This window comes from Chaetomium tenue (genome assembly GCF_020726465.1).
Source record: "Chaetomium tenue strain MPI-SDFR-AT-0079 chromosome Unknown F5144scaffold_5, whole genome shotgun sequence".
Lineage (NCBI taxonomy): Eukaryota > Fungi > Ascomycota > Sordariomycetes > Sordariales > Chaetomiaceae > Chaetomium > Chaetomium tenue.
In genome coordinates, this window is record NW_027117333.1 from 3,735,576 (window position 1) to 3,758,999 (window position 23,424).

The 23,424-nt window shown below is 56.1% G+C and overlaps 5 protein-coding genes across 5 annotated transcripts; 2 read left to right on the forward strand and 3 right to left on the reverse strand.

Moving 5' to 3' along the window:
• The first annotated feature begins 230 nt into the window (after positions 1 to 230).
• Positions 231 to 2,468, forward strand: F5144DRAFT_315290 (Aldehyde/histidinol dehydrogenase). The gene is made up of 3 exons (XM_066783997.1): positions 231 to 417; positions 483 to 648; positions 712 to 2,468. The coding sequence occupies exons 1-3, from the start codon at positions 356 to 358 to the stop codon at positions 2,299 to 2,301; spliced, it is 1,818 nt and encodes a 605-aa protein (XP_066641964.1). The 5' UTR covers positions 231 to 355; the 3' UTR covers positions 2,302 to 2,468.
• Positions 2,469 to 3,266: 798 nt separating this feature from the next.
• Positions 3,267 to 6,458, reverse strand: F5144DRAFT_492825 (uncharacterized protein; the record flags this gene model as incomplete). Its single annotated transcript, XM_066785944.1, has 3 exons — positions 3,267 to 5,342; positions 5,471 to 5,831; positions 5,932 to 6,458. 3 exons carry the CDS (start codon positions 6,456 to 6,458, stop codon positions 3,267 to 3,269), a joined length of 2,964 nt encoding a protein of 987 aa, XP_066641965.1.
• Positions 6,459 to 11,612: 5,154 nt separating this feature from the next.
• Positions 11,613 to 13,286, reverse strand: F5144DRAFT_315263 (uncharacterized protein). The gene is made up of 5 exons (XM_066783996.1): positions 13,160 to 13,286; positions 12,850 to 13,067; positions 12,564 to 12,789; positions 12,371 to 12,503; positions 11,613 to 12,190 (listed from the first exon to the last, which is right to left on the reverse strand). Exons 2-5 carry the CDS (start codon positions 12,931 to 12,933, stop codon positions 11,713 to 11,715), a joined length of 921 nt encoding a protein of 306 aa, XP_066641966.1. The 5' UTR covers positions 12,934 to 13,067; positions 13,160 to 13,286; the 3' UTR covers positions 11,613 to 11,712.
• Positions 13,287 to 14,364: 1,078 nt separating this feature from the next.
• F5144DRAFT_516037 (kinase-like domain-containing protein) lies at positions 14,365 to 17,224 on the reverse strand. The gene is made up of 3 exons (XM_066786621.1): positions 16,265 to 17,224; positions 15,165 to 16,203; positions 14,365 to 15,110 (listed from the first exon to the last, which is right to left on the reverse strand). Exons 1-3 carry the CDS (start codon positions 16,839 to 16,841, stop codon positions 14,753 to 14,755), a joined length of 1,974 nt encoding a protein of 657 aa, XP_066641967.1. The 5' UTR covers positions 16,842 to 17,224; the 3' UTR covers positions 14,365 to 14,752.
• A 10-nt stretch (positions 17,225 to 17,234) lies between these two features.
• Positions 17,235 to 18,460, forward strand: F5144DRAFT_315577 (WW domain binding protein 11-domain-containing protein). Its single transcript, XM_066783998.1, has 2 exons — positions 17,235 to 17,527; positions 17,606 to 18,460. Exons 1-2 carry the CDS (start codon positions 17,455 to 17,457, stop codon positions 18,346 to 18,348), a joined length of 816 nt encoding a protein of 271 aa, XP_066641968.1. The 5' UTR covers positions 17,235 to 17,454; the 3' UTR covers positions 18,349 to 18,460.
• The last annotated feature ends 4,964 nt before the right edge of the window (positions 18,461 to 23,424 follow it).

The window sequence follows — 23,424 nt, forward strand, 5'->3', positions numbered from 1 at the left end:
CCGGCGGAGCTAGAGAAGCCCGCTGGTGGCTCCGCCGACATCCCGTTCCCGTCTGAACGGCAGTGCCAAGGGTTCGGCACCAGCCGCTGGGGATGTGGGTCATGAACCCTTGCGGCCCCTGTGAGTTTCCCCTGCCAAGCCCCTGAGCCAAGCCCAAACAACGTACCCCATCAAAAAGTGGTGGCGTGAGGTTCAAGCAAGTCGCGACCGTGCGTGGGCTTTGGGCCACCTCACTTCCTTCCACCAGCACCCGCCCCAGATCCTTAACCGGTATCGGGCTCACAACTCAGCCAATTACATTACCCTCTACTCGTCGGATGTGTTGAGACCGTGGTAGACAGTAAGGCCGACGATAATGACGACAAAGGCGGTGGAGAGTTTGCTCGAGCAACTCCGTGTCGCGGTTCAGGACTTGAGGTGAGCTCATCCCATTGGGAGAGGCTGCTGTACCATTCCTAACATGACACTTCCGGGCTTTCCAGTTTAATAGATATCCCAGACTATGCCTGGCCGCTCCTCTTCACGGGCTTGGGCGCCCTAGCCCTCCTCTATCTTGCTCTGCGTGAAAACGACCAGCCGATCCGCTACAACGTCCCTTCGCCCAAGAGGCCTGACAAGGTCGAGATTCTTGACGAGCCTGCCATCAAGGTGTGTTATTCTCGAGTGCCGGATCGCCGGTTGCCATCACACAGCTGACAATGTTGGACTCAGGTCTCTGGTTCCACCGCCGTTCAGTGCTATGCCCCCGCAACCGGGCAGTTCCTCGGCCTCGTGAACCCCTCGACGACAAACGCCATCGACCGAGCCGTCGAGCAGGCACAAGCCGCCCAGACGAAGTGGGCTACCACCTCATTCCGTGAACGCCGCGCCGTTTTGCGTTCTATACTCCAGTATGTCTTGGATAACCAGGAGGAGATCTGTCGCGTTGCTTGCCTCGACAGCGGCAAGACCATGGTGGATGCGCAGCTTGGGGAGGTTCTCGTCACGACCGAAAAGCTCCAATGGACCATCAAGCACGGCGAAAAGGCCCTGCTTCCTTCGCGACGACCGACAAACCTGCTCATGGCATACAAGCGCAACACCGTTTACTACGAGCCCTTGGGTGTTGTGGCCGCCCTCGTCAGCTGGAACTACCCCTTCCACAACTTTATCGGACCGGTTATCAGCGCCCTGTTCTCAGGCAATGCCATTGTGGTCAAGGTCTCGGAACAAACAGCGTGGAGCTCGTCATTCTTCACCAACATCGCCCGCGGCGCGCTCATCGCCCACGGCCACGACCCAGCCCTCGTCCAGACCGTCGTCTGCTGGCCGCAAACAGCAAACCACATCACCTCCCACCCCGGAATCTCCCATATCACTTTCATCGGCTCCCGCCCCATCTGCCACAAAGTCGCCGCCTCTGCCGCCAAATCGCTGATACCCGTCGTCGCCGAGCTAGGTGGCAAAGATGCCTGCATCGTCCTCGACACAGTCAGCAAGCGCGACCTCCCCCGCGTCATCGAGATCCTCATGCGTGGCTCCTTCCAGGCCTCGGGTCAGAACTGCATCGGAATCGAGCGCATCGTTGCGGCCCCCGCCATCTACGACCGCCTGGTCTCTATCCTCGAGCCCCGCGTGCGCGCCATCCGCCTGGGACCCACCGCCGACATGGGTGCCATGATCTCCGATGCCTCCTTTGCACGCCTTGAGGGCCTGATTGCCGACGCTGTCCAGCAGGGCGCGCGCCTGCTCGCCGGCGGCAAGCGGTTCATCCACCCAGACCACCCCAAGGGCCACTATTTCTCTCCGACCCTTCTCGTAGACGTCACCCCCGACATGGTCATCGCCAACGAGGAGTGCTTCGCGCCCGTCATGGTCCTCATGCGCGCGCCGGGCGCCTCCGCCGAATCCATCCTAGCCGTCGCCAACGCCCCACACTTCGGGCTGGGCAGTTCGGTGTTCGGCGCCGACTCGGACCCGCGCATCCCGCGCATCGTGCGCGGCATCAAGGCGGGGATGATCGCCGTCAACGACTTTGGCGCCACCTACGCCGTGCAGCTACCTTTTGGTGGCGTGTCTGGCTCCGGGTATGGGCGCTTCGCCGGTGAGGAAGGGTTGCAAGGGTTGTGCAACGTCAAGGCCGTGTGCGAGGACCGCTTCGCGTGGTTGGGGATTCGCACTGCGATCCCGCCGGCGATGTGCTACCCTGTCATGGACCAGGAGCGGAGCTGGCGGTTTGCGAGGGGGGTGGTGGAGGTGGGGTATGGAATGGGGATCGTGCGGAAGATTGGGGGGGTGTTGGGGATTATGAAGAATAGCTAGGGGGGTTGTTGATGAAGGAGATGCAAGGGGGGCCGTAAAAAGGGGTGGTATTTGTATAATGCTGGGCGACTTTACAAAGGAGCGGAGGATCCGCGACAGCATCTGCGGTCAAATAACATCTAATACCATAATGTATTTAACCAACTTCGAATTCCACCTATTTCTTGGTATGGATTTAAACATGGCGACTTCTCCGTCTCGTATTTTGGGGGGCCGAGGGCGGCCGTACGAGGACACCTCCTTATCACCTGAACAGTCACCATCACAATCACAGAGCAATATTCGGAATATTCATCCACTTACACATGTACATACCAAACACTAACCGTGATTCCTATACTGCCAGTCCCCATACATATCCCCATCTCGTATCCTCCCACACACTCCCTCAAACCCAAACGTAGTAAGGAAGGGTATCCCAATCATCTACCCAAGCCCGTGGCCCGCCCATCTAGGTATCCTCCAGCACCCCGTATCCCAGAAAAGAACGAAAGAAGAAGAAAATGAAAGGAATTCCCCCGAATGTATATACGTGAGGAAAGCCCCCGGACCCTTGCGTGGTTTGGCCCATTCCGTCCAAGCTCCTTCCAGCCTGCATCATCATCACGCGTCCTCCGGAAGGGAAATGAGCGTGACCGCCAGGGGGTTAATACCGGCCCAGCTATATGTAGAAAGACAAACGCCCCCCAAATCCATATGTCAACTGTCGTGTGTATAGCCCTCTTTGGTTCGTTTCCATCATCAAGCGCCATCTCCCCTCATAAATACGGGGTACCATCTAGCCACGCCGAGCCTAGGCGATGCGAGATGAGAGCAATCCAAACCGACCAGAGAACACGGGTACCTCGACCACGAAGCGAACTCGGCCCTACAGCCACAACTCGATCGCGCAACACAAACAATCCTCCATCCTAGCGGCTCATCCAAATGGTCTTTCGGCAGAAAACCTCGGACTACCCCCTTACTTACAAACTCATGGTCAACCACTCCCACTCCTGGGGCCCGGCCCGCTGGCTACCCGGCCCAGCCAACGGCCGCTGCGGCTGCATGGTTGCGCTGCCAAAACCACCGGCAGACAAGCTCAAACTGCTCGAGCTGGGTTGCATGGCGGTAAGCGTGCTGCTCGAGCCCAAGGGCCTGGATACGGCAGCGGCCTCGTTGGAGCCTGTGGAGCTCTCCGGGCTGTCGATGTCCATGCCGGTGAGCGATGTCTGCTCCAACGCCATAACACTCTTGCTGTAGCGGCGCTGGCGCTTCGAGGAGGAGGAGGAGGGGGCTGTGGTGCGCGGGAGGGCGGCCGCGCCAGGCCCAGGAATGGTTTTTGCTGGCGCAGCGGCAATGGGGACGACGCCTTTCCCGCCGACCGCGCCGACTGCGCCGTTGGACGAGCCAGCGCCGTTGTGGTGGCTCGTGGGTGTGTTTCCCGATGAGTTTCCGGCCGAAGCGGCGCCACTCGCGGGGCTCTCGCTATCGTTCACGCTGTTGGCTCTATTCTGGGTTGCGGGGGGCGTGCTTGCCTGCACCGGTGGGGGGTTGGCGGCCGAGGAGACAGATAATGTAGAACCGCGTTTGGTTATGCCTCCTGAAGAGCCAGCATTCTTTCTAGTTCGGGTACTTGAACCGCCAACAGGGATACTCGAACCGGAACCGCGGTTTCGCTTCTTGATGACGTCCGTTTTCAAGCTCAGAGGCCGGACCACGCCGTGAAGCTTAAGGAACAAGCCGCAGGCGTTACACAAGGGTTGGCCCTCGGGGTTCCGGCGCCAGAGCGGCGTTGTCTGGGTGAAACAATTTGTACATGTCGTGGGTGTATTAGCATTGGCATTGGCACCGCTCTCGGCCTGACTGCTTCCCGCAGCTTGGAGGTTGGTTGTCGACCCATGTCTCGATGTTGGAGGAGGGGACGAGGGACGGCTGGTAGCGGCAGAGGAGAAGGCCGAAGCGTGATTGGCATCGGCTGGTGGCGAGTTTGGCGTTGACCGTGCCAGCCTATCGAACGGATTTGTTCCGTTGGCCAGTCTCGGTGTCGAAGCCGTTCGCGGTACTTTACCGGTGCGCCCATCTGTGGTACCAAAAGATTGCGATTGCGACCGGTTCAACCCCGATCCTTCCCAATCGCCACCTGAGTCGACATAGTCGGTCGTCGTACCACCTATTGTCACCTGTTTCCTGGTAGGCCCGGCCGGATACCTAGCTGCCTGCATACTAAAATTGCCGGGGAGGGACGGGTCCCATTGAAGTGACGAACTGTCAAACCCGCTGTCTTCCATGCCTTGGGGCGAAAGGTCTTGAGGTATCGGGATGTTGCGGTCAGCAAAAGCACCTCCCTCCTCGTCGTCTGAATCGGCGCCAAACGAAAACATGTTCTCTTGGCCCAAGCCGACAGCGGGAGATCGAGTCGGGAGCTCCTGTTGAAACACGCGCGTGGGGTCAACGTGACCAAAAGAGGCTGGCGCGTTGAATGTGGAAGTTGGTTCGGAACCGGTGGAGGCGGGAGGGAACATCAAGTTGCCATTGGCCCCATACGGGAATTGCTGGCCCAATGCGTTGCCCATCGCTGAGTGAACATTTCTGTACGGCTGCTGCTGCTGCTGCTGCTGCTGCTGACGCAAATGGCGCATATCCATCTGTCCAAAATAAAAACCATCGCCATCGCCCAGGGGGTGCGGAGTGGAAACAGCGGACTGGTAAGCGGATCCTGGAGGGGAATAGAAGTCCGTAGCCAAGGGGCCGGAGGGTATCGAAGAGCCACCGTAGAGACTGGAGAACGGGTCATTGGCCACCATTGGCGACGTGGCGGGTGAGAAGGAAAAGTGATGTTGAAATGGACCGGTGGAGGTTATGCTGAGGTCGTTCAAGCGGAAGGTGTCAAGCGGGAAGGGGACTCCCGTGTGATTGGGCGGCTGGGTCATGGAGGCAGGCTGGTGTAAGTGGTCCAGCGAGTACTCGTTCAATTCCGCATCGGCGTCCAATCCATTTGTCGTGACGCCGCTGTTGACAGCGGGGACGTGAGGAGAGAAGTTGGCCGGACGCTTCCGGGTCTGTTGGGGACAAGCAATATCAGATCGCCATCACAAATGGGAAATACGTCATCGCAATAAGAGGCGGGGAAAGGCGACGGTCTCTCGTCACAGAGCCGTCGTTTACAAAACAAAGGGCGTAAACTCACACGTTGGCCCGTCTCGTCGATGCTAGTCTTGCGCGGATGGCGAGGAAGATAACCAAACTCGTCCTGGACTCGCTGGTGGGCGGCGACGGGGACGGACTGGGGAGCCAGATACTGGGACGACTCCTTGCGAGACTTGATGGGAATGGCCGTCGCCGTGGGGTGGGACGACCTATCCTCGGCCTGACGCATGGCTTCCGGGGTCGGGGTTAGGGCGAGGCCAGCTGGCGTTCCGACGTTGTCGTTGTGAATGAAGTCGTCTAGGTTCATTGGGTCTGGTGGTAGCGGGGCATGCTCGGAGGACTTGCGCAATTGCGCAATCCCGCTGGGGGCATTCGCTGCTGGGCCTAGAGCACGGCTGTTTCTTCGTCGGCCCACAACGTCAGTACTCTTCTTCTTTTCCGCCACCGTCGAACTTCCAAAAAACAGCACGCTAGAAACCGCGGTAAGACGAAAAAACGTACTTTATCGCGTTGGCTGTCCTTGTCCTCTGCAGCTTGAGATGCATCATTCGCCACGTCAAGTTTTCCATACGCTCCTGGGCAGGAAGAAGCTGCTTCGTCCTGGCGTAGAACTTCCAGATCTGGGTGGCCAGCGGGTCCTGCCTTTGCATCTCGTCCAAGTTCTGGGTCTCACACGCGGTACTCCGCTGAAACGGCTGGAAGGCGGCGGAACGCAGCAGGTCTGGGTGGGCAGCACCCTGAGTCAGGGGCAGGTCTAGACGAGACTCGCGCGGCCCCGGGCGTTGGCCGCTCGGTCCTGTCGTCATTGTTCTTGGTGCCCCGGTTGTCGTGGATGCCGCCGCCGCCAGCCTAGAACCGGAAGCAGATGTGCGATCTTGGTCGAATCGGTCAGGTCTCCGGTTCAAGTGGTTGCCGGCGGCAGCGTCACCTGGCCTCCGTGGAAAACGGAAGTCGTGCTCAGTCATTGTAGGATGCATCGAAGCCAGCGGGCTCGACGCTCCAAAGAGGTCCGTCGCGGTCGCTGCCATTGCGATGCAACAAGTGAGACCCGGTCGAGAGTTGGGGGATTTGGACGGACGGGAGGAAAAGAAGACGGGCGCCGCCGAGGTAAAGGAGGGTTGGCTCCGCTACTCTCTCTCTCGGCTTGCTGGGCCTTCCCCACGCCCGAGTGCAGCACAGGCCCGGCTCAGGTAGGTTGTGGTGCAGTGGGTGTGGGCGGACAGTTCCAGGTGACGGGAGCCGGGCAGGTTCTGCTGATGGAAACAGGCTTGTGCGGGCCTGGGCCACCTAAAAGCAGCAACCCAGTGTGCCACTCAAGTCTGCGATTGCGCCCGTAGGCCCGCCAAAACACACAGTGTGTAATTCCCGTCGCCCTGTGGGGACTTGCGGCGAACTTGGACCTAGGTTGGCAAGGTGTTGAAACCTGAAAAGAGGAAACAACGATGCAAAGTGGAAAAGGCTTATTTTCGCTTTTACGTTTCCCTCAAAGGGGTTTGGGGGAGGGAAAGAAAGGGCCGGCCGGCAAAGTGGTGACCTTCTAGGAAAGAGTTCAAGTGGGCTCCGCTCACTCACAGTGGGCGGCTCACAGGCTAGGTGAGAAACAGAGATGTGGCCCCTGCCCGCTGCCACCTACCGCTGAGCATGGGGCTTCGATGCAACACGACCCCGCCAAGCCTCGTGGGAAGCCCCGAATGTTGACGATGGAAGTGGGGAGGGAGGAAGAGGGAGGAACTTACAAGTAGGCCAGAGGAGGAACTTGCTATAAGGGGAGAGACAAAGGATGGGCTGCCTAGCCACACCCGAAGGAGGCAATGATCACACTGTGTATACGAACACGTTGCGTTGAGACGTTCTGCCCACGTTGAGAAGTTACCTCGACACTGTTCAAGCCCGTCACTTTGCACCAATATTTGATCGATGCTCACTCAGGTTTGCCGCAGGCCAGGCCCACGTCGCACCGCAACCCGCTCGGGAACAAGACCGACAAGGGTCCCGTCCTGACTGATGTGCTTCTAACCCCACTACGATTCCTCCCCACCACCACGGCCGACCACCACGGGCAATCATCCAAACAGTCCATTACGCAGCCGCTGCCGCTGAAGAGAGAGGTGCAATCCAGCCGTGGTCGCATCTGCCGACTCTAGAAATAGGCCATGAAGGCGGTCAGACGTTGACAACCTAAGAACGAAATGAACCGTCCCTGTGTCTCGAGAATTTGGGTCGATCGGGGGTCCCAACCCTCCACCGTGCAGGTACATTAGGCAAGGCACTTCCATGTGAAGGGCAAGCCGAAGTCACTAGTACTTGCCCCACCGGTGAGCCGTGAAAGCAGGCAAGGCGGGATGTGGGAGTTCTTGGCGTGGAATGTCCCCGCGTGTCGCACAGTTACATGTTCGCGATTCGGCGTCAGCTGCTGCCACGATACTTGGGGTGCCCTGAATGCCATCGCTATGGTTTGTAGGCTGCTGCTTTGTGGGCATGGCCCAGCAGACGGTGAGTTGGGATTGATGAGGACGATCCGTTACCTAACTATTGCAGACCTCCCTTTCTTAATGCAGTGTGTGCTGACATTGGGAGGAGGAAGCATCGAAGCATCGTAAGACTCCCGCGCGGGGGGTCGCCGGGTAGCGTACCAGCTTCGACGAAAGCCCGGCACAAATCATCCCCCGAATGCGCTGCATCAACGGATGAAGCCATGAATCTTTGGATGGCCCCCAGCCTCATGAATGGGGGTTACAAGCCACCTGGCCAGTCGAGTCGCCATCCCGCGTGTGCGGATTCTCAACTAAAACGAGAGCAACCATACAGCATGTATTATCAACAAGCTTAAAACCCGCCAGCCCAAAACCAATTCTCGTTCGGCAATATCGGTTCGGGGCCGATGCCGAGCTCCTGTCAGCGGCGTTATGTCCCCGTCCCTCGCTGTTAGCATGTGCGACTGTCCTATCGCAACGACATCGACCTGGGTAGGTACAAATACCAGTTCCGTCACCCTTTTGGGAGCTGGACCTGTCACCCCACCCCCCTCGAGGCGGGACGGTGAGCGCCAGGGTCTCGACCGTCTGTGGGGTGCAGGTCGCTGCCCTCACATACGGGGGTTTCCCGCGGTTCTAGAAAAGGGGACAAGACAGATTTGTACTGTGTATGGATGTCAATTCATGATGAGCGGGACACAATTCGAACTCGGAGGCGTTCAGCACATGGATGGGGTGGGGAGGTACTCGGTACATCGAGACCAGGGGCCTAAAGCGCTTGCATAGGACCCCCACTCCCGCAATCAATTCAATGGAACCGCCCTCACTCTCATTTTCCGAGCCACCAAGACGCTCTCCCGCTGGTAGCCTTTGAATTCCGAATTGGACGGCACGGCGAGGAAGAGGGCCCGTCCGGTTTCGCCTTGCACCGTTTCTCCAGCGCGTGAGCGAACATGGACACATTGATCACAGCTCACTTAGCCAGTAACTACAAGTACGCTACTACACTAGGTACGAATACCTCGCCCCACTTGGACCCTCAACCACGAGATGACGATGGATCCGAGAAGTCGCACCCAGCAACGGCCGCTTTCCCGCCTGTAGAAAGCCCCCCAAAAAAACACACAAGAGGGTGTCCGGATCCGTACAAGGTACGAAGTAACCAAAGACTTGGCGAAATCACCGTTGTAGGCAGCTTGTCCGCTCCCATCCCATCAAGGACGCCTTCACGCCTTCCGCGATGCGCCTGCGGTGGCCATCTTCCGACGCCGTCTCTGCTTCGAGCCCAAGACAGAATAACTAACGGGGGAACTCCCCGACGCCCCCCAGCCTCTCCACCCGCGAATCTCGAATTTAGCCTTTTGCAAGAACCCGCATCGGTAGGAACCGGAACAGAAGCTTCGCTTGCAGCCTCCCAAACCCTCTCTTCCGACATGGTGCAGTTGCCGTCTCTCCACAAAAGGATCCCTTCAATCTTCGCCCGTCCCGGAATCGGCCCGTGAAGTGGCTCTCAAATCGTTGGCGCCGGTCTCACGGTCGCGCTGTTGTCAACGAGTCGTCCATCCGATTTCGCTGCTATTTTCCGCTCTTGTTCGCGCCCAAGGGATGGACACCCTTATCAGAGCTGAGGGGTGGGGTCTCTGTTCAGTCCCCTGCCATCTGGATGTTCCAATGCTTGGCTCCTCGATAAGACCATGACCACCACTGCACTTCGTACTTGGCACGAAGTAAGAGACCGGCCCGTTCGAAATCCGCAGCCATGTTAGCTAGTTCCCGCCGTCGGAAAGCGTTCCCGGCGATGGGACGGCGGTACTTCATACTTGTACATATCCGTACATCCTCCCAAGTTCCCCCCACCTCAAACGAGTCGAACTCGCCGGCGTCGATCTGCTGGTCTGGATGGAATCAAGAAAAAACACATATCATCGGTCCCTTTCGGCTGCGCTCCGTCATTGCCGCGGAGGATCCGTGCTCTTAGACCCCTCGATGATTTCGTCGAGCATTCGTGCCGGGAGGCTGATCTCCGAACCGATGCCCAATAAGGGATCCTCCCGCCCGTGGGGGCTGAACCGCTGCGACGGTGCGTGGGGGTGATTGGTGATTGCCCGACTCACCGATATCAATCGATTGTTTTGGCTGATGACTGTCATTAATGGGCCCCGCGCTGTTGGAACCCTAACCCTGGTAGTCACAGGTCAGACGGGACTGACTTGTAGATGGGAAGGGGGAGGGAGTTGAGGAAAGGCGAGAGAAGGGGAAAATGAAGTCACCTTGTTCAAGAGCCTTTGAGGCTCGCAATAACCGCCAATACCAGAGCGAAAAAAGGGACAATATGCCGGGACAAGGCCATCCTATATACCTCGTCGAGGGCAGACCAACCCCCGTCCCTTATCATCCAAAAGTCGTCATGGCTATCACATTGTCCATTCAGCGCTTGGGGTTCGATGAGATCAGATTCGCAATCTCTAGCATGAGAAAGCCCATACATCTCCGTGGACAGCACACACGGTCCGTATCTAACCTCTTGATCCAGTCCTCGAGCTTGCTTGACCCGTTCCGGGACTTTCCCTTCCAACATATCACGTACATCCCTGACCGAAGATCCTTCCTACGCCACAAGAACAATTCCCGGAGCATCATCCCACTTTTCCCATGTTCCTCAAACGGAGGGGCCTGGTCTTAGGATGTCTAATTTGGACCTAGTAGGAATGCTTACTCTAAACAGGAACTTTGTCTGCTACACTTTGGGGTGAGTTGTTCTTCCATCTGGTTGTGGCGTCAAATTCATCTCCCAACATACATCCCATGCCTTCTCTGTTAAAGTATAAGATGCCCAGAACTCAACAAACACTTACATCATGTTTTCACCTCACCCAACTGCTGTCCCAAGTCATAGACCTTTGTGTTTCTTTTTCCGTTCACAGCCCTTTGGGTCGACCTAGGCTCAGGGGGATCTTTGGAAGCTACATAACCTGTAGTCTGGGTAGCCCACATCGTTTGTTGGAAAATGGTTGCCATCATTCACACACAATGCCTATGACACAAACTGATCCTTGGAGTTCACTTTGAGCACAATGTCACACAACATGGCCGTTTCATTAGTATATCGCCTTGCTCTTACCGGTACTTATTACAATCTCAAATATTCTCGGGTGATTGGTATCGTTTCTCGTGGCTCTTGACCCAGGGATGGTGCGAGTAGAGTATTTAAAGGAGGTGTTGACTTGCAAGCTGGATGCTAGCAAAAACTTTATGATATACTTGATAGTGGGCACGGTTTTCCTGTAAAGCTGAACTCATGTGCTGTCCGAAGAACTCAGATGTGACCGCGCCGTGACAAATGTCATAACCAAAGACTAGAGCAAAACCTTAACAGTCGCTCTCGGCTTTTACACCGGAGCGGCGCAGTTTACCGTCTTCCCTAAGCAACCATTTTGGTAGTTTGCAAACGAGGATGACTATACGGTATGGGCCAAGTAGTATAGAGACATGTCTTTCATCATGATATCCATCCAGGCCATATTCCAAGATTTCCAGCTCACTACTGTTCGCCGTCCACACTACAATCCCGAATTCCTTCCCAAAGCGAGCCCACAAACGCCAGTTCATCGATCATTGCCCCTGAGACCACTCATGAGGAATCATCACGGTCCATGAATAAACGAGTGTCCAAAACCCCAACTTTCCACTCCGATCCGAGCCAAATGGCAGTTGACAAACCCAACCCCCCTCACCCACGCAAAACCCCTGAATCCACCAAACAAACCCACCACAACAACAAACACCCACAACCCACAGCCAAACCAACTCAAAGCCACACAGCAATAGCAACCACACCACCCAGCATCACCCCAGCCACCTTCACCCCCAACGCCTCATTCCTCCCCGCCGCCCCAGCAACGCCCCCCGTCGGGTTGGCATTCCCATCCCCACCACTAGCTCCACCAGTAGCACCACCACCACCACCAGTAGCAGCAGCACCACCCGTCTCCGCCGCCCCAATCACGCTCGTGCTCGTGACGTCACCGCTCGCAGCCAGCGCCACGGCGGCCAGGCCCACGCTGGTCGACAGCGCGGTCACGCCGGCCGTGTCGGTGACGGTGACGACGCGGGTGACGGTCTGCGTGACGGTGCTCCAGGTCCAGCCGCTGCCCCAGGGCCCCCAGGGCGAGCCGCCCGCGCCGCTGGGCCCGCAGCCCCCCGGCCCGCCGGCCCACACGTTGCCGTTCCATTCGCAGCCGGTGACGGTGTAGCTGCCGCCGGACCAGGTGCGCGTGTATTGGTCCCTGGGGGGGAAGGGGTTGGTTAGTTGTTGTTGTCTTGTGTTTAAGGGGGGGTGGGGTGGTTTGGGAGATAGGGGGTGTTTGGAGGGGAAAGGGGTTTGGAGGATAGGGGGTTGTGGGAAGATGAAGGGACTACGGCAGGCTTGGTGGATAGTGAAAGAGGAGGGTCGAGACATAACGTACCACTGGTCACGGTCATCGGTGCCGTCGTTGTCCCAGTCATGATCCCCGCCCCAGCCATCGTCGTCGTTGTCGTCGCCGTTGCCACGGTGGCGGCCACCCCAATTTCCGGGACCGTTCCAGTTACCAGTGAATGCTGTGGATGGTGTTAGTGACCCAATCGTTGTTCAGGAGAATGTGGAAGGGGGGTTTGTACCTGGTGCTGAGATGGTGTACACGCCCGTGGAGCCGGCCGAGCTACACGAAGACCACTGCGAGCAGAGGGAGGACGACAGCGAGCTGTAGGATGTCACGGCAGTGGGCGTGGCCGAGCAAGCTTCTTGGAGACAGCTTGACACGGACGCGCCCTGGCTGGCGGAGCAGTAGCTGGTGGGCGCCGGCCAGGCGGTAGAAGAGGACCACCAGGAGGAGAAACAGTCTTGCTATTTTGAAGGGGTTAGACAGTTGACGGCGGATGTATGATGGGATGGGGGAGGACGAACAGCACAATCAGGGGCACCTGCCCACCATTGGGCATGAGCAAGCGCCGCGTGGCCGAGGAATGTGGATATAGCTATGTTCTTCATATTGAAAGGTGGGTTGATAAAATGGGTAGGAATCCCCTGGGAAAGAGTCTAGGAAGCGGCAGGGGATAATAAATACTCAAGTACCGCGATCTGATACACAGTGATGCCGGAGGATCGGAATGTTGGGATTGCTCCTGTGTACTCATCAGTTAACGCGTGATTGTCGGGAAATATGGCACGGTATTTAAGGGCTATAAATACCGGACGGAAAGAGACGGCTACCTACCTTGAACGCATGATGTATAGTGGTGCCCAACCCCATGTTCCGGAGAATTCTCGGGCGGGTATGGGATTTCGAGGATTCTGAGCGAAGCAACGAACGCCACCGTGCGGTCGCCGCGCGTCCTTTCGTCATGTAAACCATATTTCCTAATCAAGAGCGTGTGCGAAAGCCACTAAGACGTAGGTACGGCAGTGGTACTGCAGGAGGGCGGTCGACGCTAAGCAGCAACCCCGGAGCGATCGCAGCAGCCCTGCGACCCCTAAGCCAAAACACTGAGCTTATTGGACGAACGGGAATGGTTCCTTGAGGTTGGTTAGGTATTGCCGCTCACAGCCTCCGAGCCGTGGCCGTCCCGCCCCAACCATCGGCATTCGGGACCGACTGGCGAGGGGATGCGTGGTTGGGAGGAGGGGCAGCGGAAGAACAAGGCCATTGCGCAGGTTCAGGCGAGGAGGGCTGATGACCAGTGTCTTGCCCTCTCGTTTGCTAGCCTTTCCCGACCTCCATTGTATGTACATAGGCAGCTAGCTACGTGTCTTTCCCTTCCACTAACCCGGTGGTTGGATGTGGCGGCTTGGGGAATGTCCGACGCACCAATGGAACCGCAGTCGACCTTCGGACATTTTTTCTGTGATTTGACCAGCTCGAGCGTCGACTGTGGCCGTAACTTGACCCATTGATTGTTCCCTTGATGAAAGACTAGAGCCATTGTTACTCGTATCTACGGCTAGAATGTTGTGGGCGTTGCACGGCGTCTGTGTCTACAATTCAATGCTGCGTGAAAATGCAAGATGAAAAGAAACAGGCAGTCCTCTCCACCAGGTAGTATCCGTAGGGCTGGGGTGGAGAAGACCTGCCCTGGACTTCTTGGAGATAAGATCCGATGATTTTATTGGGCGAATCGATCTATCATACTACATAGTAAAACATGCAACCTCAACCTGTATGATTTAGGTTGATCGACACATTCGAGGCACCGTGCTAAGCAAGTAAGTAACTTCGCCAGTCGCGCTAGGGGGCTCACTTTGACGCCTCACTCCCGTGGCCCACTCAGTCCTGATGACGACGCTCAACTTACGTATTGGACGAACAACTCCGGTGGCACTGCATCTTGTCTCACACTGCGGCCAACGGACGGCCAACTTTTAGGATAGCTTGCCTTCAGTGACGCGTCAAAACGAGCATAGTCCTTGGTAACGTAAAGTAAAGCATGATGATAAACTGGTACAATTGTTCTACAACACTAAAACCAACGCGCCGACGATCGGCATGGCCCGGCCGACCATTACCCGCAGCAGCCATCTATCCCTTTCCCGCCTCGACAGAAACTCCGTAACACGCAAGCACAATGTCGAACAAACCGCCGTCCTGAAGTTGACGTAACAACTCGGGAAACCGAGAAAGGAAACCCAACATGACTCTCGGCCATCGCCATGACCAGCCCCGTACTACCTCCCCGCTATGTCATCAAATGTCCTGTCGTCATACCAAACCAAACTCCCGCGACCATACCCCGGCTTGCGGTTCCCCTACCCCTTGAAGGCCCCAAGGTTCCCGAAATTGTGGGTATTTTGTCTTGGACCGCCGTTGCTAACACTACAGCATAGTGCCAAAGGTATTATCCTCGAAGGGGATCGGCTTGCGCGGAGTGCCCTCGTCGGTCGCCGGCTTGCGGTGGCGGAAGGTGAAGCCGACAAAAAGGCCCTTGCTCATCTCGTCATCACGCTCCGCCATGGTCTCGAGCGCCTGTTGCTTGTCGTGGACCTCCTTGTACTTGGCCATGTCGGCCTCGTTGCTGAAGTCATCAAAGTAGCCCGCGTCCGTCTCCGAGTCTAGTTCTGGGACGAACGGCGGCTTGGTCTCGCGCAACACGGCCCAGTCAACCTCAGCAAAGTACTGATGGCTGAGGATGTCCTTGATGTTGGAGAATCTCCTGGACCGAGAGTTGATGCAACTACTATCGTCAACCTCCTGTCTCGGTATTTCAACGCTTGCCTGGGTAACTTACGTCGTGATAAAACCCCATGTTCGGTTGCTCAGGAAGTAGCTCGGGTCTTCCCACACTGGCCGCTTCAAAACCTCCCGCCAATGATTCAGGTTCCGCCATGTCTCGTCGGCAGTCGCCCCGGCAAATGGGGGGAAGCCCGTTAGGGCCTCAAAGAGCATGCAGCCCAGGCTCCAATAGTCGACGGTAAAGTCGTACTGCTCGCCCCTCAGCACCTCCGGAGCCATGTAGTCCGGCGAGCCCACGATTGACTTGGCGTAATTCACATCCTTCTCTCTCATGGTGCGGTATCCTTCCCGACGCTCGGCAACCGTGCGCTGGTCCATTGGTTTGCCGAACGGGACCGACGTCTCGGACGCTTTCTCCAGGCGGATCCTCATCGACTCAATCTTAGCAGGAGCCAAGAACCCAGCCGCCAGGCCAAAGTCGGTGAGCTTGACGTGGCCAGTTGAGTCAACCAGAAAATTCTCTGGCTTGAGGTCACGATGGATGTAACCCAACTGGTGCAGAGCATCGACGGCGCAGAACATCTCGGCGATGTAGAAGCGAGCGTGCCGGTTCGACAGCACGCCGGTGTTGTTGAGGAGGGTGCGGAAGTCTCCGCCTGGTACGTATTCCATGGCAAGATAGATATTCTTGTCGTCCTGGAAAGAGTACAATAGGCGGACTAGCCAGTCGCTCTTGGCCGTTGTGAGAATGTCGCGTTCCGTTAGGACGTGTCGGACCTCGTCTAGCTTGAAAAGCAGCTTCTTGCTCATGACCTTGAGCGCGCACACCTCCTTCGTATCTTTCTTTTGTGCGAGGAAGACCTGGCCGTACCCGCCTTGGCCGACCTGGGTCAAAATCTGGAAATCAGCGTGCCGCAGCCGCACCCGCCTCTTGCGGAGATGGGCACGTTCTCGGCCAGTGTACTTCGACCACATCTGGTTATACGTCTCCTCATCGGTCCCCGGCGGTGATGGGTATTCCTCCTTGAACGCGTTTAGACGGCTCTGCCTCTGGCCGACATAAGTCAGCAGATCAAAGTAGTAGTCCAGGAAATCTGCCGCTGGGGTTAGCACCAAGCCCACTTTTAGACTCCGCCCAGCCAAAGAATAGCTTACAAAGTTGTGTGACATTAACCAAGCGTTTTACGCCCGGCTTCTGCAGAAGTTCGCGTTCTTCAGCAGTCAGACCCCTAGTTGTATTGAATCGCCGGACGGTCGGCGGCGGCCGGTCCCTCGGCTGGTACAGTTCTTGGCGCGATACGGCGGCATGGCTGGGTTGATATGTCGGCTCGGTAAAGGGGTCCCGGGGGAGTGTGGGATGTGTGTTTTCCTGTCCCTGGTTTCTCAAAGGGCTACCCGTGCGAGGGATGCCTTTGCGAATGATACTGTCGTCGACGGTCGGGGAGCTCTCTTCGGCAGCCTGCAGGTTGCTCTTCCCGGGGGACAGTGGCGCAACAACACTTTGCGGTCGGCTTAGCTTCACCGGAGTGTCGAACGCGCTGGGCGGATTGATTTTCATGCCCTGAAGAGCGACGGGAAGCTCATTGGCACCGGGAGGTACCGTCTTCTTGCTAGGGCTGCCTTGTGGAGTGCTGACAGGGGTGATGAAGCTGTTTCGCGTCGGTGTGGAGGGGCGCGCGTCGGTCTTGTCGGGCTTCCCTCCGGGGAATAGATTGGCCATGAAGCTCGCCATGGCGTTCGGGCGATCTGCAAGGTACGGAGTCGAGGAAACCTGGGACCTGCGGACGCAGAAAATGTGATGCAGATGTTTGCTGCTTGTAGTCCGCCTTTACCTGCAGCAGGCTGATGGGGGGAAAGCAGGAATGGGACGGGGGGGATGCTGCAGCCAACGACGCGATAAAATGTAGAGGATGATGTCAAGAGTCTCGAATCACCTGCAGGACAACAAGTCGCGCCAAACAATGGATATGAGGTTAAATTATGGCGCCCAAACTCGCGCCGTGCCACTGCTCTTGCCCGATTCAGGAACAATGGAGGCGGGTTGATTGGGCAGGGAGCGGGGGCGGGGTAAAAAGGACGTCAACATGCAAGGTTGGAAGAGCAACCCAGCTGAACTGTGGGGTGACCTGAAACGCGGAAGCCAGCCTGGTGGAGCGCCGATCTCCAGGGCATTTATCAGAGGCTTGGCGTCAGCTGACAGCGGGTCTGGAACGGGATTTTGCAGCTTGGGCCAGCCTCCAACCTCTTATCTTCGACGCGACGAAATTGAAGTGTAACGCGTCCACAAGCAAAGACATCCGATATATCCCCACTTCTTCGAGAGATTAATCCAATACTCGTCGACAATGGCCAAAGAACGTGGTTATAATCCTGTGCAAGCTCAGCGCAAGGCTGACAAGGCCAAGGCTATCAAAAAAGGTATCATCTTACCCACAAGCATTCTCCTGGGTCCTGGTGTGTTCACTCGTCGGGGTAGCTGACTTTTGAGGTGAACAGGCAAGTCGGAGCAACAGACGCGGAGGAACGAAAAGCTAGCCCAGCGAAACCCTGCCAGAATACAACAGCAAATCGACGACCTCAAGGCTTTGAAGGAGGGAGGAGGCAAGATCACTGCGCACGAAGAGCAAGCACTCGAAGCTCTCGAAAAGGACTTGAAGGCGGTCAAGAAAGCGAGAGAGGCGCTAGGGAATAAAGCACCACAGTTTGGGCGCGGCCCGCCGAGGCAGGGGCAGAGGGGCGATGGTGTACTAGGGAAAAGGAGACGCGACTCTGAAGACGCGTCCAGCAGTGACAGCGATGTGCCTGACGACGTCAGAAGAATACCGATGCCGCGGGATACGCCGCCGCCGATTCCTAAAGAGATATTGGACGAATGGTACGCAAAGCGCCGGGCAAAGAGGAATGCGGAACGAGCCTCGGAGGTCGAACAGCGAAAGGAACCGGAGAAGCCGGCCGCACCCGCCGTCGAGGTCAAAACAGTATACGAGGCCCAACCCGTCGTCAGAGACCTGCGGAAGGAAGCCGTGAGCGCATTCATGCCGGCCGCTGTTCGGATGAAGATCGAAAAGGGCAAGGGGCAAGGTGGTCTCTTGGAACCGGAAGAAGCCGATCAGCTGGAGAAGGAAGGGTATCTGCGCAGCCTTGAACCACCGCGAGCACAGACCGGGCAGTCGGAGCCCGACCAGGGCGCCGGTCCTCGCCAGGTGACTCTAGAGGAGGTCGCAGATGAGGAAGCTTAAGCCAACCACACCGCGCGCATTGCGGCGCATTCGGGACTGGTAGGACTGAGCACGCTAGGCTGGGTATTGCGACTCCTTGTGCTTGGTGCGGGTTATTCTACTTTTTTGGCACGGCCAGCTAAGGCAGGTTCCTGACATAGCTGACTGCCAAAATTGACCAGGCTATGAAAACAGGTTGCAGTACGAGCTGCGTCCCGGGCGGCCCCGGACACTGGGTGTTATGAATGCCGGCGTCTGACGGCTTGACTTGTCTTGCAACAAAGGCCCCGGGTTGCTCATTCATAAGCCCCTCTACAATACGCGACACATTTAGACTATGTCGCTTGAAGCGAAATAATTGGAAAGCGAGTGCGCATGGCTACGCGAAGCCCGCCGAGACACAAATATCCGATGGCAGGGTGAGGCCTCGGCTATAGCGACAGAAAGCCGCCATCGCGTATTGAGGCGTTCCTTGGGATTGCCCACGGGAATGGTTTCTAGATTGGTGCTAGGCTAGCCAGAGACACGCTTTGCTTTTCTCCCCTGCCATAGTGATACACCCAAAGCCTGGCCTGTTTGCGGATCGGGCATAACGACGTACCAGCGGTCTGAGCTTCCAAAGAAAGATCCATCGAGGAGACACCCTCGGTTCGTAAAAGGAAACGTTGTGGCCGCCTTAGTAGCGCGAGAACTTGTAGCCTACAATTTACTCCGGAGATCAAGACGACCATATCCACCGCTTTCATCCCCCCGTTCCCTTCTCTAGGCTCGATCTTGTTCTCGCTCCGGATACCCGCTCGGTGGCCATACTCTACCGTTTCTTTCCGTCTTAGCCTTCGACACGGGATGAACGTACTTTTGGAAGGGTTTCGGGATCAAATCCGTGAGAAGAAACCCGTCAGATCATCTCATTTGTAGTCAGTGTCAACCTTTTCTTAAGGAAGGCCGGCCCACCAACTGCCTCCGGCGGGATTTCTGCCCCTTGGCGACCCCAACAAAGTCTACGCTAACTGTGACATCCGCGCTTGGTTGATCTTATTCACCTATTTAAATGGCGCTCCCTTGGGCTTCATGGGCATTCCGTGCATGTATCAATCAACTCGCGTCACAAACAATTAGCCCATTCACTTAAGCCCCAACGCCATCGCCTACACCATCTTCGGTCTTTTATACTCGATTCGTCCCCCAAAGAGATACAACGGCCCGCACTTTAACAAATACGGCCCCACGACTAGTTCCTACCTCGCGACACTCTGTCACCACGCACAACCTCGCAACGGGGGAGGAAGCAAGGGACATCCTGCACTGATGCACATACGCCAGCACCTTGCGCGACCAGGGAATCGAGACGCAATACTGCTCTTCGGTAGAGCTATAGCAAAGGTCACACCAGGAAAACAGAGGCGTACCACATCATATCCGCGTTGAAGATCCGGCACCGAGCTGTTGTTAAGGGTAGTAAACACCTTAGACAAGTCCGCGCGACTGAGCTCCTTGTTCTGCTAGGGATATTAACGGGGTCATGAAAGGAACGGAAGCCCAATGCTGGGGCTGGTGGGGGGCGGAACTGCAGTAAGGTGCTACTGTTCTGGCTGCTAGAGGGTTCTAAAGACAGCAGAAATGGCTCATTAGGCCTTGTTCGACGTATGGGTGTACTGCCCTGGGGCCACTACCTTGTCGGCTGCTGTGAGGTTGTTAGGATGAAGGTGTAAAGGTGATGGACTACGTCTTGAAAAGTGCGGTATAGGTAGATGCGAGATGCCGCAGCGCGCGGGTTGGAAGTCATACTTGACGGCTATGACTTCCGGGCCATACCAACATCATGTGGCTTGTACCATGCGGGGCTGTTCGTAAATATATGGAGAGGATAGTTCCTCTTAGTCTGGTCGTTGACTCCATCTGGTAGAACACCCGTCGGGACCCAGTGGCGTCTTCCTTCTTTCCTTCAGACTCCACACCCGCTAGTCTCCTTGAATTGCTTGAGGACTGGGCGGCACATATGCAGAAGGGGAACTGTTTAATTTACAGAAAGGGTAATCTCTAAATCAGATAGAGCCCAGTCTCGTGGTGAATACTGACAATGAGCTTCCTGGACTAACACTGCCTTTTCGTTTCCTTCAAGCAGCAACTGGTAGTTATCCGGGGCCAGGACGCCTAACGCATGTTGAAGATGGGTTCAAGCAAACAGGCAAGCTCTGACCTTTTATACTCGAGTTTTAGCATGCCCTCTGGAGACTGCTAGTGACAGGTAGAGGATTCTAAGACGCCGAACTTGGGTTGAGTAATAAGTAACAACTACCATGAAACTTATCCATTCACTAGCAAGTTACGGATACCCTATCCAGTACTGTATTGGGCCTGGGTCTCGGTGGGCACAGTTTCCTCGGTGCCTCCGAGGCCCTTGCTGATGGATACCAACGGGTCGTCAGAGAAACTGATAGAGAGGTGAGACATGGGCAGGTTAAAGTGGGAACCCTTTTTCTGTCAAATGCCGTCTCTCTTAGGATCAGAATCTTCAGCTCGCGAAGAAAAAAGCACATCACACTGGGTCAAGCCTGAAAGTCCCGGAAAGACGTGCAAGCGAAGCGTGGGGGCACAGGAGGCTCGAGGACCCCTTGGCGTGACAAGGATCGGGATCACCACGGTCAGGGGGTTTGAGACATCTCTAACCAGAAACATATTTAATCAGAGACATCATGCTGTTTTTGATGATGGAAGTCGGATTTGCAGTCTCACCGGACTCACACACGTGGCTTTCCCTGCAGATGATCTCCGCTCATTTGTGCCAGCGCGAGTCAATGAAGGACCTGTGCGGGAAGCGGTTGTCAAATTAACGGGCGTTGAGACAACAACAGACGTGGCTGAGACGCTGCGGCTGTCATGACGGACCGGTTTGCCGGCCCCAACAAAGCTTAACTCTCTCTGCTGAGGAAAACAGCAAACCGGCCTGGCGATTCGCTGGAAGAACAGGACGGTCAGGGGAAGATGCAATGCTGACGCTGCGGCACGCCTGACATGCTCCCCAAACGAAGAATAGTTGGCAACGAAACCAGACCTTGGTCAAATATATGAACTTGGCAACCACAACAAGCTGCTTGGTAAAAGATAGAGCCAACAGACCGCCCGCTTTATTTGCCCACCAATTCCATTTCTGCCTATGGAATCAACCGGATAGAAAGTCAAACGGGCCGAGCGGGTAGCTACACATCTCGCCTGATAGTTACCGCTCCCTAGGATGCGGGTCTGTCCGACGGAAGAAGTGGCAAACAGGTTGACCGCTGCTGCCCGTGTGCACGGTTAAGGAGGTCCGGAGCCCACCTGGAAGCGGTATGGGCCTTGTGCTATGTCCATCGAGCCTTGTGTTAGGCCACGCGCGCGGGACCTTGCATATCGGTTCCTGGAGACTTTGCGCGATTCTCAGGAGGTCGGGGATTCAATCTTAGCTGCCCGGATCTTCCGTACCACCTTCCAGTTCCAACGCATCGGCCTCTTGAGCAAACCGCGTATTCGGACTTGGATGTTGCACTTTGTTGATGGGCCCGACGCCTGCGCGGCAGTCATTCAAGGACAAGGGAATAAATATATTTCTGTCTTCCGGACTGTCCCTCGGTTGGTTCTAGACTCCGCAACAAGCGGGCCTTGACCTGCTGAACCCCTGCTGTGTTCGCAGAGAATACAGGGCCGGCGCTTCTCATTGGTAATGAGAGTTTCAGGGCCGAGATGTCTGGATGAGATAAAAAATCTTAAAATAAAAATAAAATAAAAGGCTTGTCGGGTAATGTTGATGATACATACACATAGATAGCTGTCGAGACTGCCTCGAGGCTGCCTCGAGACTGCCCGCTTATTTGCCCACTCTTCTTTCTGAGGATGGCAGATAGCGACGGAACCAGAGTCGAGGTTCTCGGGAAGCAGCCATTCCATGGCGGGCCCGAGATTTTGCATCTAACTAAGACCACATTACCTTCTTCCCGAAGTCAAAATATCACGGTCATGGTAGTAGTCATCACGCGCCAAAAGCTCCGTACCAATCGAGGGGCGTCTCGCGCTTTCCACAGAGGTTACATTACCACACTTTCACAGACTGGTCAATCAGCTTCCATATCCTATCTGGTTACCTATCTTGCTTCCCGTTGCCCCTTAGGTTCGGTTTTTTTCACGCTTTTGTATGCGGTGGTACGAATCGAGGAGAATTGGGTGTCAGCGGGCGTTGCTGGGCCGTTGATGATCCAGGTGGAAACCTTTCCAGGTGGAAAACCTGTAGCCTTCAAGTTGGCAAGCAATTGGGTGACTGCTCGTGGTTCGTCTTGTCTCTCTCTCTCTCACTCTCTCGACTCTCCAACAAGCTTTTAATTCTTTTTCTTTTTCTTCTCGGCTTTCAGGCACAAGTGGGGCCTCTCCACACCCTGCGTCATCCCCAATTGAAAAAGGAAGCCCCCACAAGGTGCATGTTGCCAAGCCGCCTTCGTCATCAAATATGCGCGAGCCTCCAGCTCGACAAGGGGCATTGGGTTTTCGTGGGGCGTGTTCGCTGCCCGTTTTGTTCCATTGCATTTGTTGGATGCCTCCGCACCTCCATTGCCAGACATGCTCAATCCCCACAGCCTTTCGACATATTTTCCATGTTTGCACAATTACCTAGATACATTAATATGGCAGTCAGAGGACAGCGGCTAAGGGAAAGCGATTGAGATGAAGCGGGTGCTGACAGCGGCGTGTTGAAGGCATGCAGCTCCACTCTTTTGTCGGGCGTGTCCTCCTGCGGTTCGATGAAGAGTTGGTCAATTTCGAGCGCGTCCTAGGAGGAACACAACGCGCTCTTTTGACAGGCACTTGGAAGTCTGGAATGGTAGGGCTGGTTCCTCTGGAGCCCCCCCACTTCAGAACAGCGCGTGCGACGCTATTCCAAGGCGTCCCCTGTCGTCACGTCACGTAAATAGGCCAAGTTGGTAAGGAATATTGAAGATCGAATATACACTACATACTTAGGTACTTCGTAGGCTCGTAGCAGATCCGTCGGGCAGGGCGAAAACGGCTTCTTCCATTTCCCCGCTACTTGCTTGGTAACAACGTCAATTACCGGTTGCTTCCGCTCCC

Coding starts and splice junctions, on each gene's coding strand:
- F5144DRAFT_315577 (XM_066783998.1), top strand. CDS start 17,455: ATGGCCAAAGAACGTGGTTATAATCCTGTGCAAGCTCAGCGCAAGGCT. Junction 17,528..17,605: donor GGCCAAGGCTATCAAAAAAG/GTATCATCTTAC, acceptor TGAGGTGAACAG/GCAAGTCGGAGCAACAGACG.
- F5144DRAFT_315263 (XM_066783996.1), bottom strand. CDS start 12,933: ATGAAGAACATAGCTATATCCACATTCCTCGGCCACGCGGCGCTTGCT. Junction 12,790..12,849: donor CAGGTGCCCCTGATTGTGCT/GTTCGTCCTCCC, acceptor CCTTCAAAATAG/CAAGACTGTTTCTCCTCCTG. Junction 12,504..12,563: donor GTACACCATCTCAGCACCAG/GTACAAACCCCC, acceptor CACCATCCACAG/CATTCACTGGTAACTGGAAC.
- F5144DRAFT_516037 (XM_066786621.1), bottom strand. CDS start 16,841: ATGGCGAGCTTCATGGCCAATCTATTCCCCGGAGGGAAGCCCGACAAG. Junction 16,204..16,264: donor GGTTAATGTCACACAACTTT/GTAAGCTATTCT, acceptor CCCCAGCGGCAG/ATTTCCTGGACTACTACTTT. Junction 15,111..15,164: donor ACATGGGGTTTTATCACGAC/GTAAGTTACCCA, acceptor TGACGATAGTAG/TTGCATCAACTCTCGGTCCA.
- F5144DRAFT_315290 (XM_066783997.1), top strand. CDS start 356: ATGACGACAAAGGCGGTGGAGAGTTTGCTCGAGCAACTCCGTGTCGCG. Junction 418..482: donor GTCGCGGTTCAGGACTTGAG/GTGAGCTCATCC, acceptor CGGGCTTTCCAG/TTTAATAGATATCCCAGACT. Junction 649..711: donor TTGACGAGCCTGCCATCAAG/GTGTGTTATTCT, acceptor TGTTGGACTCAG/GTCTCTGGTTCCACCGCCGT.